This window comes from Osmerus eperlanus, chromosome 8 (genome assembly GCF_963692335.1).
Source record: "Osmerus eperlanus chromosome 8, fOsmEpe2.1, whole genome shotgun sequence".
NCBI lineage: Eukaryota > Metazoa > Chordata > Actinopteri > Osmeriformes > Osmeridae > Osmerus > Osmerus eperlanus.
This window is the reverse complement of record NC_085025.1, coordinates 5,389,251-5,407,629: the sequence shown is the minus strand read 5'-3', so window position 1 is coordinate 5,407,629 and position 18,379 is coordinate 5,389,251. Positions and strand designations below refer to the sequence as shown.

Here is an 18,379-nt window from a genome sequence, read left to right as displayed (position 1 = left end):
TGTAGCATCCACACACATGCACACCACACACACTTGTATGCACACACATGCATACACACACTACACACACACCATGCTGTTCTTTACATAACTGCGTAGATTTGCGAATTCAAACAGATATTCAGTCATAATATTGCTCTGTTAGGCTGCAGCAGGTTTGTATATTAGATACATTGGAGAAATAAAAAGGAATGTGGAGGATGAATAGCTGATGTATTTTAATGAGTTCTCCCAGACCTCTGAAGGCTTTGTCAGCACACTTTCAGAACCACCTCTGCTTGGCAGTCTAACAAATGTGTTTTCAATTGCTCTGAAGCAAACCTGTCTCTCAAATTAATGATAATGATAACTTTACATGAAAAATCCATTTGGCGAGGAGAGCCTGCTGTAAGCAGGAAGAAAGAGGCAGACAGAGGCAGTGAAGGGGCTGTGTTTAGGGAGAGGCAGGTGAAGGGGCTGTGTTTAGGGAGAGGCAGGTGAAGGGGCTGTGTTTAGGGAGAGGCAGGTGAAGGGGCTGTGTTTAGGGAGAGGCAGGTGAAGGGGCTGTGTTTAGGGAGAGGCAGGTGAAGGGGCTGTGTTTAGGGAGAGGCAGGTGAAGGGGCTGTGTTTAGGGAGAGGCAGTGAAGGGGCTGTGTTTAGGGAGAGGCAGTGAAGGGGCTGTGTTTAGGGAGAGGCAGGTGAAGGGGCTGTGTTTAGGGAGAGGCAGTGAAGGGGCTGTGTTTAGGGAGAGGCAGGTGAAGGGGCTGTGTTTAGGGAGAGGCAGGTGAAGGGGCTGTGTTTAGGGAGAGGCAGTGAAGGGGCTGTGTTTAGGGAGAGGCAGGTGAAGGGGCTGTGTTTAGGGAGAGGCAGGTGAAGGGGCTGTGTTTAGGGAGAGGCAGTGAAGGGGCTGTGTTTAGGGAGAGGCAGTGAAGGGGCTGTGTTTAGGGAGAGGCAGGTGAAGGGGCTGTGTTTAGGGAGAGGCAGGTGAAGGGGCTGTGTTTAGGGAGAGGCAGTGAAGGGGCTGTGTTTAGGGAGAGGCAGTGAAGGGGCTGTGTTTAGGGAGAGGCAGGTGAAGGGGCTGTGTTTAGGGAGAGGCAGTGAAGGGGCTGTGTTTAGGGAGAGGCAGTGAAGGGGCTGTGTTTAGGGAGAGGCAGGTGAAGGGGCTGTGTTTAGGGAGAGGCAGGTGAAGGGGCTGTGTTTAGGGAGAGGCAGTGAAGGGGCTGTGTTTAGGGAGAGGCAGTGAAGGGGCTGTGTTTAGGGAGAGGCAGTGAAGGGGCTGTGTTTAGGGAGAGGCAGGTGAAGGGGCTGTGTTTAGGGAGAGGCAGGTGAAGGGGCTGTGTTTAGGGAGAGGCAGGTGAAGGTACAGAAGGGGTGGTGTGTTGGGGGGGGTGAGTGAGGCAGAGAGAGAGAGCTCTGTGTTGGGGGGGTGAGAGGCAGAGAGAGAGAGCTGTGTTGGGGGGAGAGAGGCAGAGAGAGAGAGCTGTGTTAGGGCGAGGGAGGAAGAATCAGAGAGAGAGAGCTGTGTTGGGGGGAGAGAGGGAGAAGAAGAGAGAGAGAGCTGTGTTTGGGGGGAGAGAGGCAGGAAGAGAGAGCTGTGTTGGGGGGAGAGAGGCAGAGAGAGAGAGCTGTGTTGGGGGGAGAGAGAGAGAAGAAGAGCGAGAGAGAGCTGTGTTTGGGGGGAGAGAGGCAGAGAGAGAGAGCTGTGTTGGGGGGAGAGAGGCAGAGAGAGAGAGCTGTGTTGGGGGGAGAGAGGCAGAGAGAGAGAGCTGTGTTTGAGGGGAGAGAGGCAGAGAAGATGCTGTCTTTATGGATGAAGTATCAGTATGGATAACTGGCAAACAGTACACTGCTACCCAAGTAACCACTGAACCACAAATGAATGAACTAATAGTGTTTACTGCAGTATTCTGCACAGTATAGAAGGTAGAAACTGTGAGTCAGGGATGTACAACTACGTATTTAATTGATTAAGAAAGTGACATACAAATGATGCATGTAGAAATAGTGCATGTAGAATTGTTTAGGATGTAAAACCTAATTCTGGAGAGGAGTTTTAAAATGGGATTGAACCAGACTAATGACTGACAGGAACAAAAAGGTGGAACAATAGCAGACAGCATGCTAAGCAGTCCTCTCTTCTCCGTTTGTCATATTCCTCCCTTCCCAGGAGATGAAAGAGAATGTCAAACTTTTCTAAAAGCAGTCCTTTGAAGTTGTTCTTTTGGCTGGGTGTGAGGGAGTGTGTGTGTGGGTGGATGGATGGATGGATGGGTGAGGGGGAGGGGGTGATTGGAGGAGGCAATGGAGTCTTACTGGTGATTTTCTAGTGTTCAGAGAGCAGGAACAGCTAGCTGTGGAGAAGATTAGCAGCAGCACTATCAACTCTGCAGCAGCCTAGCTTCTGCCCTCTGACCCCCCCAAGAGAAGCAGATTTAACTTCTAATTAAACTACAGATAGAGATGGGGACTGAGGGAGAGGAGAGCAAAGGGAGAAAGATGAAGGTCGTTAAGAGAGGAGAACCTTATTAGAGAGCATGGACTGAGAGATTGAAGGAGGGATGGAGATGAAGAGATTTAGAGAAAGAGAGAGAAAGATGGATTATTTAGGGAGAGATCGAAGAAACTGATGGTGGGAGAGTATTAAGGGGTGTGAACGGGAGAGACAGGGAGATAAACAGTGATGTGGGGGGGAAGGAGGTGAGGGAGGGAGGGAGGAGGAGAGATGCAAGGAGCGTGGGGGAGGGTGTTGCAGCAGCCATGGATTGCTTCTGTGACTCAGCACATTCTCCCCAATATCTACAACCGTCCGTCCGTTACCGTGGCTACCATAAGAGAGCACTGATTTCAGATGTTAGTCACCACAGCAAACCCCCAATTTAGAATATCTACACTCCTTGTCACGACATTTTAAATTGTTGGACCATCCTTCTGTAAAGGGCTTGTTTGGTTCAGCAACAACAGTGATCTAACCTTTTCTGTCGTACATTGTGTAATCGTAGTTTGTGTATCTTAGTTTAGTCTATGTGTAGAATTTCTCAATACATTTTCCACTAATTCCAACCAATGTTTACCTAGAATAAAAATAAATGAATATTATTGCTGAAGGGTTTATATGAGACATTGGGAGTCATATTGTCCACACCACACAGGAACAATATGAGTCCTAGCCCTCACTCGAAAGAGTAATATGTGATAATGAGTGAAATTCAGTCGGATAATTGAGATATTGATAGATTGCGCCTCAGTGGCGACATTGATAAGGGCAAGTCTTGTGTCCAGTGGTGAGGATAGCTGCTGTCCATGGATGTACTGATTTATTACTGATCTGAATCACTACACTTCTCAGGCCTCCTCCTCCTCCTCTCCATCTTCCTCCTCCTCTCCCACATCCTCCTGTTCCTCCTCTCCCCACTCCTCCTCTCCCTTCTCTTCCTCCTCTCCCTCCCTTCCACGGCTCACACATTCCTGCTCACACATCCCAGCTCGTGCTTCTCCTCCTCCAGAGCCTGTGGGGCAGCAGGACAGACAGAGACTGATGAGGGAGATTAGAGAATTGACAGACAGGAAGGATGAAGGATGGAGAGAAGAAGTCAGAGGGAAGAAGATGGGAGACTATGAAAAAAAACAGAGACAGATGTATGGCTGTCCAGAAATGGGGTGCAAATATTACCAAGTCTAAAATAATGATAAAATAACCATCAACACACACTCTAAATACATGACATGTCTTAATTACATTTCTGGATGTAGAGTAGGCAAAACAAATGTTCTTACAAATCGTATATTATTTCTCTCACCAATTCCCTTACAAAGTCTTCACCAGCGTGCTCTGATTGTTGTGTTGTCTTTATGCTGAGGGAGTTATCCCTGTTGTAAAAGACAGTGGAGGGAAGGTGAGAGGGATGCAGGGAGGAGGGAGTGATGGAGGAGAGCGACGAAAGATGACAGGTGATGTAAATACACTCTGTACTGTAACCATGTTTGAGCGGAGGCAGGGCAGGGAAAACGAATACACATGAAGGTGTAAATACCACAGTCCCATGTCACTCTGGATAGAGCAGGGCAGAGGGGAGTATATTAGAGCAGAGTAGACTAGATTCGAGCAGAGCAGTATAGAGTAGAGTGAACTACAGCAGAGTAGAGCAGTATAGAGTTGAGTAGACTACAGCAGAGTAGAGCAGTATAGAGTAGAGCAGTATAGACTTGAGTAGACTAGAGCAGAGTAGAGCAGTATAGAGTTGAGTAGACTACAGCAGGGTAGAGCAGTAAAGAGTTGAGTAGACTACAGCAGAGTAGAGCAGTATAGAGTAGAGCAGTATAGAGTTGAGTAGACTAGAGTAGAGCAGTATAGAGTTGAGTAGTATAGAGCAGAGTAGGGTAGAGCAGTGATGAGTTCTGAAGTGCACTGGCCCAGAATGCAATGTCCCTTCTGGCTAGCTCAAAGCAAGTGGCACATTACTGCTAACACAAATGTGTGTAATCTTAGTCTCCATATGTGCTTGTGTGCATGTACTTTGCACGTGTATATGTGTCTGTATTGTATGTGTGTGTATGTGTGTGTGTGTGTGTGTGTGTGTGTATGTGTGTGCGTGTTTGTGTGCATGCATGTGTGTTTTCCAGCTAATTTGTATCCGGGGATGAAAAACAGTGGAGCAGCTGAGTGAAGTTATGCTGCATGATAATGTCTCACATGCTTAGATGAACTCAGGGGAGCAATGACTTCACAAGCAAAAACATGGACAGAAGCTTTTTAGAGAGTGCTCATTGTCTGGATAAGAGCCTGACCATTATACATACAGTTTTTAAACCACGTTGTCAACTCAATACCTACTCAGCAATATATAGGACCAGCAAGGTATCTCACACACACACACACACACACACACACACACACAGCACACACACACACACAGACATACTGTGTGTAGCTAGCTTTGGTACAGTGTAGAGACTCCCCCTGCCTCCCCCTGTCCCCGTCCCCCATCCTTGTCAATGTGTTGTGTTTTCCCCCAGGAGGTATTTTATGCTGATTGGTAAAGCAAGTCTGCTCTTACTGATGACAGGCCCTACAACTCTAGTGTGTGTGTGTGTGTGTGCATGTGTGTGTGTGTGCACATGTGTAATTTGTGCCCCCCTGCATGTGTGTGTGTGTGGTTATGTGTGTGGGTTTTACACAACATTATGTACATGTGCATATATCTTCCCAAACTGAACTGCCAGTGTGCCTGCACCTGTATGTTGCTATGGAAACAGGGTATCCTCTCTGCGTCACCTGCGCCCATGTTTGGTCTGGCTTCCTGTTTCTCTCGCTCCCCCCTCTCTCTCTCTCGCCCTGCATTTCCCCTTCGCTCTTCCTCTCTCTCCTCCTCTCTCTCTCTTCCCCTCTCTCTCTCTCCCACCTGGAAAAATCCAATTGAGATACGCCACACATCCAGAAAAGCTAGCCTCTGCCTTATTGCCACCTCATTGTTGGCATTCATAAATAACACAAACTGTACTGTTCACTATCTTGGCTAATCAACAATTCCAGAGACAGACCACAACATTTACAGATGATGCTGCCCGACTAATGAGAAGGTGACGAGAAGTAAGATCAATGGTCAGTGTTGGTCATGTAAGACAAAGCACAGTTGTGGTATCATACATTTAATAGGGGTTTCCTTTCTAGTTTACCTGCATACATGTCAATGAGATGGGTCCATCCTGGATGTACAGGACAATACCTGTGCTGTATAATGCCTTTGTCATACTGTCTAATACAACTTTTAATTCACCCCTCTTAGTTAGGACAGAGGAGTCCCTGACCTTAAGGAACATTGCCAGGCTGTGAAAACAAGAGAACATACCAGAAGGAAATACAGAATGATGGGGAGAGGGGAGAGAGAAAGGAAGAGAGAGAGGTGGAGCAGAGCAACTGTACTGCAGTGAAACAGAACCCCTGTACCCCAACTGGGGGGCCTCTCTCTATCTGTTTGTCTCTGTCTCTCTCCCCTCTCCCTTTCTATCTAACTCTCTCTCTCTCCTTCTCTTTCTTTCCCTCTTTCGCTCCCTACCTCTATTTCTCTCTGTTCCTGGATCACTCAGCTCTGACCAATTCAGTGTTGCAGCAGCACAGGACAAATCTGGCTAAACCAGTCTAGCTCTGCAGTACCCAGCTTCAAGGAACCTCCTCTCTCCTCCACTCACACCCTCGTACCAAGATCCCCCTCTCTCTCTCCCCCTCCTCCTCTCCATCACTCTCTTTACAGGGACTTCACCTGCCTCAAACACTTCACAGTGCAGCCTCTCTGTTGAGCTCCCATCCTTCTTATCTCTCTCCCCCTCTCTCTTTATCCCATTCCACTCTCTCCTCCCTCCCTCTCTTCATAACATCTAGGGATCGCAACTAACTTTTTTCCTTACTGTCCCAGTACAGTCCCGAACTGCAATGTTTTGAAGACAAAAATTCTAAAGGTTTGAAAAATATTTTCTACAAAAAGTTTTTTTATAGGTTTGCATCATTGATGAGTACTTGATGAGGACTCTACCAAACTTTACTGTACTCTGCTCTGTTTTACTCTACTCTGTTTTAGGCTTCTCTGTTCTCCTCTCCCCTCTCCTACTCTCCTCTCGTTTTACTGTGTGTGAAAAAAAGTTTTGAAAGGTTGACTTTTTTTTCTAAAAAATGATTTCTAAAATAGTTTTGAAAAATATTCACTACAAAAACGTTTTGAAAGGTTGAAAATATATTTGCAATTTCTTTTAAAAAATAGGTTAGCATCATTGATTAGTACTTGATGAGGACCACCATCAGGAATATAGTTAACCAGATAGTGCTCCAGAAATGATTGTATAAATATCAAAAATTGAATCTGAAGAGGTACTCTCAGACAGGGTTGATGAAAGACATACATCTGCATTTGATCACCTGATCTTTTTCTTTCACCAGAAATGATCCACTCATGTAGCACCTGTCCATTCTTCCCTTTCTCTCGTCTCTACAACATCCATTATTCATGAACGTATTAGACTGGCCTGTTGAGGAACACTTACATGACATTCACAATATTCATATTTCATGACTGTTGTAGTTTGATTAAAGTGTCTTCCTTCTCCATGGCCACTACCTCTCTTAGGAGAGGATTATGCCAAGATTAAAGTAGTTTTTTAAACATCTCTCCCTCCCTCCCACCCTACTTCCCTCCATTTCTCCCCCTGCCCGCACGCCCGCCCTCGCTCCCTCCTTCCTTCCCTCCCTACCTCCCTCTCTCCACCCACCCTCCCTCCGTCTAGGGGCGGTGAGTTATTGCGACAGTTTGGAGTCTGAGGGGACTGGGAGCCAAATGAAAATGCAGAGTAACAGTGGCTGGACTGAGATGAACTACAGCACGTCTACATTTTTACCGAGAGACACATCTACCCTTCTCATGGTGACAGACAATAAATGGGGGTCAGATATCATAAGACTGTATCTATTTAGCTTTCATCTCAAGAAACGTACAGTCCAGGGGAAGTTTTGAACCTACGACCTTGTCACCTACAGTCAAAATGCTCTAACCACTGAGCTATTTCCACCCCTAAGTTCTTCTGGATCCTTCGTAGTATAAGTAAGATAAAACCAAAACCATAACAATGTAAACTAACATGTTTTTACACAAACTGCAGAATGTATACAGTCTAGGCATTCATCCAGTGTTTTATGCATAGTACTGTGTGTTTATAATGTGTTTAACAATGATAACTTAAGGTGTACATAAAAAGTAAACGGTACAGTTCATAAACTTCAGTTCTAGCTGATCTTGTCTGTTTGTGAATACTCTTGCAGGGCTTTCTAGTAGGCTATATGCACACTACAGTGATACGTATTTCCAGAGAGAAATAGTCCAGGTTTGGAACTTCCGGTGAAGTTACAAACTTGACTTTTAATAACCAGAAAAGATTATGTTAACGCATAGCTATTGTTCTATTAAAGAACGTCATTTTACATTTAGCAGACGCTCTTATCCAGAGCCACTTACAGTAAGTACAGGGACATTCTCCCCGAGGCAAGTAGGGTGAAGTTTCTTGCCCAAGGACACAACGTCATTTTTCACGGCCAGGAATCGAACCAACAACCTTCAGATTACTAGCCCGATTCCCTAACCGCTCAGCTATCTGACTCCCTGATTTTAAAGTAATGTGTGCATATAGTGATGGTGATGTTTTCTGATTGGCTTTTTACTCTGTAAAACTCGAGACAACTATAATCTCAGTATGCCTGCGCCTCGACCATTAATTGTATATAGCGGGGACAAGTTATCCCTCATTTGATTTCTCAGCATGAGAAATGGTTGAAATGGGTGAGAAATACTTGTTGTGTTGCGTGAGAGCATGATAAATGAGAGCCCTGCTGTATGTGTTTGAGTGCTGGTGTCCTCTCTCTCTCTCTCTCTCTCTCTCACTCTCTCTCTGTGTTTGTGTGTGTTCTTGGTTGTGTGTGTGTTCTGGTAGTGTATCCGTGTGTGTGTGTGTTCTGGTAGTGTATCCGTGTGTGAGTGTGTTCTGGTAGTGTATCCGTGTGTGTGTTCTGGTAGTGTATCCGTGTGTGTGTGTGTTCTGGTAGTGTATCCGTGTGTGTGTTCTGGTAGTGTATCCGTGTGTGTGTTCTGATGTGTGTGTCCCTCCAGGGTGGCCCAGCAGTCCTCAGCAGTCTGGGTCAGAGCAGAGAGATGTGAAACTGCGCCAGAGAGATGGAGAGAAAGAGGGAGAGAGATGGGGAGAGAGATGGAGAGAGAGAGAGAGAGAGATGGGGAGAGAGATGGAGAGAGAGAGAGAGAGAGAGAGAGAGATGGGGAGAGAGAGAGGGAGAGAGAGAGAGAGAGAGAGAGAGAGAGAGAGAGAGAGAGAGAGAGAGAGAGAGAGAGAGAGAGAGATGGGGAGAGAGAGAGAGGGAGAGAGATGGAAAGAGAGGCTGGCTGTTGAGGCTGGATGGGGTTAACGGCCCTGTGCCAGGCCGTGGCTGTCCCAGTGGGTTCTGAGAAGTCAAGTTTCTGCTGAGTAAGCAGAGTTGCCAGGAGGCTGAAACACTGCAGTCCTGCCGGAACACAGAGAAACTGACCCCAGTCATCCTAGCACAGGCAGTACCATCGCACTGTAGCACTGTTTATCAGAGACATGGGACACACACACACACTCAAGTACACACATACACTCTTGTTTTTCTGTTGATATTATATCACACAGCTATCTGCTAATCACATCATACATGCATGCCTGGCAGTCTCCATGTAAATCCACAGAAGATCTACCTGTCAAATCAAATCAAATTATAATTGTGGCCTTTTTACAAGCAATGTCACAGAGGGCTTCACCTAAACAAACCTAAATATAAAACACTCAGAAGGGGACAGATTCAGTGAGGGATCTTTAACCCTATCAGACGGTTGGTGACCTGTCACATGTACCTGTCCCCCCCCCCCCATCCAACAGGCTCCTCCCTGGCTCTCAGGCTCCTCCTCCTGCAACAAGGACTCATCCACCTCACCCAGCCAGGACTCATCCCCCTCACCCAGCCAGGACTCATCCACCTCACCCAGCCAGGACTCACCCAGCTAGGACTCATCCAGGAAGGACTCATCCCCCTCACCCAGCCAGGACTCATCCACCTCACCCAGCCAGGACTCACCCAGCTAGGACTCATCCAGCCAGGACTCATCCCCCTCACCCAGCCAGGACTCATCCACCTCACCCAGCCAGGACTCATCCATCTCACCCAGCCAGGACTCATCCACCTCACCCAGCCAGGACTCATCCCCCTCACCCAACCAGGACTCATCCACCTCACCCAGCCAGGACTCATCCATCTCACCCAGCCAGGACTCATCCACCTCACCCAGCCAGGACTCACCCAGCTAGGACTCATCCACCTCACCCAGCCAGGACTCATCCTCCTCACCCAGCTAGGACTCATCCACCACATCCACACACTCCTTCCAGAACGCACCTTGAGTTAATTTCCTCATTCATTTACTCTATCAGTCATGTTCATCCTTAAAATAAAGCCATGTGTATCCAGCTGTGGGTGAAGCCTTTAGACTCATCCACACATGAATAATAAATGCTGATTACAAAGCAGAAAGAAGTGTTGTGATGTGCTTGTGTTAAATGTCATCCTTTAGCTCTCATAGGCACATTTACATGCTCATTTACATACCCCCCCACACACACAAAGACTGATACCTGAGGTAATGAATGTACAGTACACAAAAACAGGCACACACACTGAGAAACACAACCCCCCCACGCAGCCACACACACACGGTTTCACTGCGTCAGACTGTGACCGCCAGTCAGCCTGTGGCCTGCGTTACTGCCTCTAACCTGCACAGCGTTTATTATGGTGGAAAAGCCCTTCTCTCCACCCACGCCACCCCCTCCCTCTTTCCCCTCCATCCTCCGACTCCCCCCCCCCATCTCTGACTCACACCGGCCCCCGCTCTTGCACTCTCCTCTCCTCTCGCTCTCTCTCACTCTCTCTCATTCCACTCTCTCCTTATACTCTCTCTCTCTCTCCATCTGTCTTGCTCTCTCCATCTCCTCCCACCCTGCACTGCTCTCCATCTCATTACACTCACTCTCAGACATGAATGTCACCACTGGGTTTTCTTCTTCTCTCCCGTCTAATCTCCTTCGTCTACATCGCCCCTCCTCCTCCTCTGTCCCCTTTCCCTCTCTGTCTCCTAGCTGTGTCTGTGTCATGAGGGGTCCTGTTCTAATTCACAACGGACAGAGACACGGCCTGTATACCGAACCTCCATGTTGGTTTTTTCTCTCTCTCCTTTCATTTGATTATGCAACTGCACCCCGTGGATGTTGAATACACAGGAATCATATTATACCAGCCGATCATGAGAGAGCAGGGCTCAGGACGGGCTAACACATTTAACACACAGGCAGGTGAGAGAAAATCCATCAGCCGGATGGTAATCTCTGATCATGTGCTGCTAATATCATGCACAGTTGATGGACTCCATTGCCAAAAGGCAAACTAGATGAAACAATGAAAATCTGTGACAGTTGTTATTTGAAAAAAAAGAATTGAGATCAACAACATTTCTTTATCATGGGTATTCACAGAGATCTCTCTTCTATTCAGATTTATACTTTGTTGAATTGATACCAGGACAGCCATGGTGGCTATGAAAACAATGGGCACATACAAGGCTGCCATCTTGCCACATTGTGAGCTGAGACAAGTTCCTGTTCATGCAGCTTTTTTGTTATTGTGGTTGTTCAGCTTTCACGTTAGACTCAGGGAGGACAGACCTCCAGCGAGGAGAGCACTCCTGTCTCCAATGAAGTTGTGACAAACAGCACCCCCTGCTGGTCTGTCTGTAGAACACATCCTTCTCGTCAGAAAATAACAGACTGTTTGGTAGAGTGCGCGCGCACTCTTCGTGTTACAGTGTGACAGACCAGTAAAACGAAACTAGCACACAACCAATGAACTGAAACCATCACAGAACCAACCACGTGTACCATGATTTACAAGGACACAAGGAGGTTTTAAAGACTGTGTGGGTGTGTGTGTGCTAGCTTGTCCTGTTACCTGCAGAGCGAGGGCTGTGGCACAGCGTGTCGGACAGACGGTGAGGGAGAAAGGAGACGTGACACACGCCAACTACCTGCCGCTAGCTCTGATCCTCCCACATCATTAAACCTTCTGCAACTGCAGAGAGAAGGGGGTAGAGAGAGGAAGAGAGTGAGGGAGAAAGAGAGAAAGGGGGGAGGGAGGGAGAGAAAGGGAGAGGAAGAGAGTGAGGGAGAAAGAAATGGGGGAGAGAGGCAGAGAAAGGGAGAGACAGAGAGAGAGAGACAAAAAGAGAAGAGAGAGAGAGGGAGAGAGAGAGAGAGAGAGAGAGAGAGAGAGAGAGAGAGAGAGAGAGAGAGGGAGAGAGAGAGAGAGAGAGAGAGAGAGAGAGAGAGAGAGAGAGAGAGAGAGAGAAGCAGGCAAGGCCCAGGACAGGACATGTGCTGTATACTTTAGCCCTCATTCTACATACTTGAAATACAAACACATCCTGACATTAGGTACACATCAGTTCTACGTGATAAAGCGATGGAGGACAGCTGGGTAGAAAATGCACAGATCCATTTATTCACTGAATATGCTACAGAGTACAAACACAAGAACCTGTGATCACATGGCACTAGTGCACTGTGTAAAATCGCTTTAAACTGAACATCTTTCCTTCATGGCATGTTGTTGGTAAGTAGGCCATCTCCTACACTACTGATGCCCATCTGCACATGCCTGTCTTAGGACTATCTCCTGTATGGTCCAGTACAGAGCTGGGACCAGTCAGAACACAGAGACCAGCTGCAGATGCACTGCTCTTGATTTGCTCCTCTAGTTGGTGACCTCAGACAGCTCCAGAGATTTCTTCTGGATGTTCATGCTGAAGGGCATCAGGAAGTCCTCAAAGTCCACCTCGTAGGAGAACCTCTCCCTCCGCCTCTCCTTCTTCTCCAGCATCTGGCTGCTGGTGAGCTGCTTGCCCCTCACCTGGAGGACGAAGTCAGCCGTTTAAACTGGAGCTTTTACCCATTCAGCTGACGCTTTCACCCAAAGTGACATACAAATAGGGCGTGAGGTAAATACATCGGGTAATCAAGGATCAGATCAGTATTACAGTGGAAAACCAACAAACAGACACACAAGCGCAGGATGAAATCAGAATTTCTTTTTTCTTATATGGATTTTACTTTTTTTCTTAAATCACAGATTTGTAGCCGACTTGCATCCATATTCACAACTTCCACATGAATAAAGTAAAGTCTTCCACATCTACAGGACCTTTCTACCATAGAGGAAAGGTCAGGAGTTAGGTCTGAGAATGGCCGTACCGTTTTGGGCAAAAAGCTGATGTCCACTTTGCCTAGTTTCCCCTGGGTGATCTGGGAGCTGTGCATGACAACAGTTTCCTTCATGGAGGTTTCTTTCTTTGCCAGCTTGTGGGACGGCACTGAGTTCAGCGTTTCAGCGCTCTGGAGGGGGTAACCATAGCAACAAGGGTCACCAAGGGCACCGACCCCTTAAATTCAGGCAATACCAAATCAAAGATGTTCAGATCCAGTCGATAGTATACAATATTATATACAAGTGTTTTGTCATCATATACACGTTTAATATGAAGTCTAGCCTCTGAAATGAGACCCAGCTGTAATCTGACTGGACGCTCCAGGGGGGCTGTGAAAGCAACACATAAGTAACATCAACAATTAGCTCCCTGTGTCCGTGACTAGAGACTGGAATGTCCGCTTGTCTCCAGCTACTGTGTCTGTGGTTACTAAGATCCCCACAGCAAGCTGGTCTCCAGCTACTGTGTCTGTGGTTACTAAGATCCCCACAGCAAGCTTGTCCATGCGTAACTCAACACGGCTCAGCTAATTTGCTTACAACTCGCCGGGGTAGAGTAACAGCAGCTTGTGTTTCATGTTGATAGGACTTCAAGAGCAAAGAGGAATGTGTGTCTTGCAGTGTGTGTCTAAAACTGAAAATATTGATCCACTATTAGCAGCTTGAAGCCGATTCCAGCCCCCATTAGTGTGCAGCTGGTACCTTTTCTGTAGCGGTAGCTGGTTTGGGTTTCTGTTGTGGTTGTTTTGCAGTCTTGGCTTTCTTGTTCTCTTTGGGTTTAGGCAGAGTATCAATCTTAGCCTTAATCAAGTCCACAATCCGTATGTCTGCATAGGCACGAGCTATGGCCAGGCAATTTTGTTCTGTAACGAAAATTCAGGACTCAAAACACAGGCAAAAATCAGCGACAGTCCCCGAATTAAGAAATATCCCAACCATGACACAAACAACAGAGAAAACTGAAGAGGCAAGATCAAATGAATGATCACGTTTTAGTTCGCGACGCTGACGTCACCTTTCTTGTTCTCTGCGGCAACGTCGGCTCCAGCCTTGATGAGGAAGTCCACGCAGCAGAGCCTGCAGCTCTCGATGGCCCTCATGAGGGGCGTGGCTCCGTTCAGTGCCGGGGCGTCCACCGAGGCGCCTCGTTCCAGCAGCAGCTCCACGACGTCCAATTGGCCGGCGTGGCAGGCATGGTGAAGTGGCGTCCAGCGGAACTGGTCACAGGCGTTTACATCAGCCCTGGGGGGGTAATCGAACCGGCAACCTTCTGATTACTAGCCCGATTCCCTAACCGCTCAGCCACCTGACTCCTCCTGTCTTACCCCTGGAAGTCTTACTCCTAGAGCTCTAACACCAACACCCCTGGCTGAGATCTACCCCAGGATATCTTACCCCTGGCTGAGATCTACCCCAGGATATCTTACCCCTGGCTGAGATCTACCCCAGGATATCTTACCCCTGGCTAAGATCTACCCCAGGATATCTTACCCCTGGCTGAGATCTACCCCAGGATATCTTACCCCTGGCTGAGATCTACCCCAGGATATCTTACCCCTGGCTGAGAAGGTAGTGAGCCACGTCATAGTTGCCGCTGGAGCATGCGGTCATGAGCGGGGTCTTGTAGAAGCGGTCCTTCACGTCCACAGGCACCCCCTGACTGAAGGCCAGGTCCAGAGACTCCAGGTCTCCGGTCTTTACGCTGTAGCTGATGTTGATGTAGACCTTGTCAGGCTCGTCCATGTACCAGGCGGAGTCGTCCTGGATGGGGTGGCTGGGAGGGTGGTCCCGGTCGAAGCGGCTGAGGTCGGTGGCGAGGTGGTGGGTCTCAATCATGAAGTGAGGTGGACCACCGTCGTCCCGCCGGTGGATGAGCTCCGAGGGGACAGTGCAGATGGGAAGAGGAATGGTGATCTTCCCTTTCTTCTTCCCTTTCTTCCCCGCTCCTTTCCCCCCTTTTTTCTTCTTGGGGCCGTAGGAGCTCATGACGAAGGGCTTCTGAAGGTACTTGAGGCCTTTGAAGAACTCGTTGACGCTGATGATGCCTTCTCTCCTCTTGTCGTGGGCCGCGAGGATGGTGTGGAGCTCGTCGAGTTCTGCCGGCGCGTGGTGGCCCTGCAGCACGGAGATGAACGTCTCCCCAGAAACCGAATCGGTTCCCCCTGACTCCTCCGCGAAGGCGTTGCGAAGGACGGTCTCGTTCTCGTAGGACCAATCGTGGAGGGTCAGGGCCCAGGGAGGGTTCGGATTGGACACGCCAGGCTTGGAGTACTTCCCTTGTAACCTCTCGGCCTTCTTTAGCTCCTTTGTGGCCGCCCTGTGGCCGTTGTCCTTGGCAACCTGGCGCGGCAACAAACCCTCCTGGTCCTTCAGCTTGGAGTTACAACCTGGAGACACATGGACGGAAAAGCTACTTCAGAAGCTCACACTTTATAAACCAAGCTCAGTTGTAAGAGTTATGCAATGTAAGGTATTCATTTAGCTGATCCCAAATGAGGACAGGGGGGATTTGGACCTGATTTATAGATCTGCAGTTTAATGCTCTTCCGCTGAGCTATACCCATCCCCAGAGGTTTATCGTCCAAAGGAGGTGTAATTAGAGTTTGGCTGTGTGGGTTATGGTTGTGAGGGCTATGGATGTTAAGGTTATGGATCTAAAGGATAGGGCTGTGAGGGTTATGGCTCTGAAGATAGCTCTGTCACTAACAGCCTCCCTGGTACCTCTCTGAGCCAGGAACCGGCAGCAGTCGGTGAAACCACCGTAGGCCCCGTAGTGCAGAGCAGTACTGCCCTCCAGGGTCATCACCCCCATATCTGCTCCGTACGCAGACAGAATCTGGATCACCTGCACAGGAAGGACAGTCAGCGTTCCTTGACTCACAAATAACTTTTTTGCCAGTAACTGTCTCTGCACCACACCATCCTTGGGGAACATTCCTGTAACGGCTATAAGCTGACAGATGAACTCACAGGACTCTGAGCTCTAAACATGAGTCATCAGCAGCAGTAAATACCAGACTGCCTCATTCTTTTACAGCCACACGCTCACTGGGACCCACCTCGAAGAAGCCGCCCATGGCTGCGAGGTGTGTGGCATGGAAGCTCTTCTTGTCCAGGGCGTTGGGGTTCCCTCCCCTCTGCAGGATGGCTCTCACCAGCTGGAGGCACCCTGCTCGGGAGGCCTCCATCAGGGCTGTCCGGCCGGTTGCCTGGAGACAGAGAGACGCTGAGCCTTCACAATATGTTTTGACAGATACTTGAATGGAGAACATCAGAACTTGAACAGAGGACCTTTAAGGAGATGCTGATCTCTGTTCGAACAAGACACACTCTGTTTGAACACGTTCAGGTTTATTGTCATGTGCACGTACATTACTGACATTGAAATGCTTGTTTTTCAGGCTTCCCCAAACACTGCAAACAGACTTTGAGAGAGGACTTCAGACTCAAGCATCCAACCCCCTCCCAACCCCTCACCACCCCACCCCCTCTTCTAACCTCATTGGTTGCGTTGGGGTCAGCACCACTCTCCAGCATCCTGAGACACATAGTGGCACATTCTGGTGCCTGCTCACACGCCAGCAGGAAGACTGGCACCCCGGCCAGCGACACGTTGTTGACATCAGCGTTGCCTTTCAGGCCCACCTGCATGCAGCGCGTATGGCGCTTGGTAGGGACCATACAGTAGAAGAGCATGCCTGGGAACACGGCCAGGAAGGGCAGGGGGACAGGGAGAGAGATCAGAGGGGAGAGAAAGAGGAAGAGACCAGACCAGCGAACCCAGCCAGATCCACAGGCTCAGATTACCCAAGAGGCTTTGCAGGAGAGGATCAACTTCTGGGTCTGATCTGTAATTAGATGTGGCCATTGTTGCTGCCTCTCCCCTCCCTGTCCCCTCTCTTCCCCCTCTAAAGAGCCTTGCCGTGTCATTTACTGTAATGGAAGGCTGTCCGGGTTGGACTGCGATTGAGGCAATTATGATAATTGGTTTAAAGGAGCTTTATAGCAGTGCCATTGGTTGGATCCCACGCAATTTGAGTAACCAGGGATACTGAGCTCATCAATATCTAAACAGAGAGGATCATGCATTTTGATGAGTCAGACACAAGTCAGGCATTCAACACAAACCCTTTGTCTGACTGAAGAAAAAACAGAACACACTGTGTGTCAGTCCCATAATCACATACAATGGAGGACCAGGGGTACTGTGCTCTATGTCAGGAGGGCCCTGAGGACCAGGGTTGAAGACCACTGCTCTATGCTATCTGACTCTATCCCACACAGAGTATCAGTGTCTGTTACTAACCCTGCTCCAGAGCCTGTGCAGTCCTCCCCCTCACCTTTCCCCTCCGAGTCCACCAGGCTCATGTCAGCGTTGCTTTCGGCCAGCAGGTTCACCATGTCGATGTGGCCCAGCTCTGCGGCGAGCATCACAGGGGTGCGACCCCTCGTGTCCTGGATGTTGGGATGGGCGCCCAGGGACAGCAGGAAGCTGACCATGTCTGTGTTGTTGGCCTCTGAAGCCAGGTGGAGAACACCGGTGCCCTGCTTGGGTTCAGTCAGGTTGATTAGCTGGTCCACCCCCATGCTCACCATCGTCTCTATCCGGGATTTGTCTCCATCATGGACGTGCTGTAGCAGTTTGTAGATCTGAAGCACCTGCAGACGACCCTCTGCAACTCGACTCTTCATCCCGTACTGTACTCTTTCCCTGTACAGGACGACACGGTAAATGCATATGTTTGGCGATATTAATGAGTTCGATTGAAAGAAATAAGGCTTCTGTGTTTTAAGGAACGAACCAAATTAGCCGATTAACAATTGCGACTGGTTAAAAACTACTGTACTGTATACATTAGTTTCACTTGATCTCAAATTTAGTTCGAAAAAAAACAAGTCTCATTACATCAAAACAATATTAGAACTTTACAGTAGCTCTACTAGTACAGTAGCCTACTATTCTGTTATCGAGACCATCACTCTCTTACTATACCTTATTCAAAATCTTGGAAATAGGTTATGTTCTCCTTTTTATTGGTGTGGTGGAGCCACACATAATACGCGATGAAAACGATCGATACAATTCTGAAGTTTCAAAAGGATTTCTTCCTTGGTAGGCTACTTTGTTTCAAAGCGCAACCTCTTACTTTGTTTCTGCCGGCAGAGACCTCATCTCCATAGCAACATAACGCGCGCTGAAGATCAGGGACTGCCTCTGAAGAACGTTCTTTTAAAGCCCAGACCGAGTTTTGACAAAGCTTAAACTATCAGCCCGTCTCAGTGCCTCGACATTCGCAAGTAGGTAGAATTACAGTTCCTTTGCACTTCAGCGACGTCGCATATATCAGTTGACATGGTCTTGGAAGTTACTTTGAGTGACAGGGAAATGACAGTGTTTGAGAGGGTCACACTAGGAGGATACTTGATGACTCTACGCGATAAAGAATACGATACCGCCACTTTCAAAATCATCTTAAATTTGTCAGGGTTGTTCAATGTTGTGTCGAGCTATAAATATGAACG

General features: G+C 48.2%; 1 protein-coding gene across 1 annotated transcript; it reads right to left on the bottom strand.

The window, feature by feature from the left end:
- Positions 1–12,076: 12,076 nt before the first annotated feature.
- ankef1a (ankyrin repeat and EF-hand domain containing 1a) lies at positions 12,077–18,253 on the bottom strand. Its single transcript, XM_062466983.1, has 10 exons — positions 17,850–18,253; positions 17,197–17,567; positions 16,355–16,554; positions 15,916–16,065; positions 15,578–15,701; positions 14,412–15,243; positions 13,872–14,098; positions 13,559–13,719; positions 12,844–12,984; positions 12,077–12,502 (listed from the first exon to the last, which is right to left on the bottom strand). Exons 2-10 carry the CDS (start codon positions 17,546–17,548, stop codon positions 12,347–12,349), a joined length of 2,343 nt encoding a protein of 780 aa, XP_062322967.1. The 5' UTR covers positions 17,549–17,567; positions 17,850–18,253; the 3' UTR covers positions 12,077–12,346.
- Positions 18,254–18,379: the final 126 nt, after the last annotated feature.

Excerpts from the sequence above, each read along its gene's own strand:
- ankef1a (XM_062466983.1), bottom strand. The coding sequence starts at position 17,548 with ATGAAGAGTCGAGTTGCAGAGGGTCGTCTGCAGGTGCTTCAGATCTAC. Across the intron at positions 16,066-16,354 it reads ACCCCAACGCAACCAATGAG|GCAACCGGCCGGACAGCCCT; the intron begins GTTAGAAGAGGG and ends CTCTGTCTCCAG. Across the intron at positions 15,702-15,915 it reads CCATGGGCGGCTTCTTCGAG|GTGATCCAGATTCTGTCTGC; the intron begins GTGGGTCCCAGT and ends CTTCCTGTGCAG.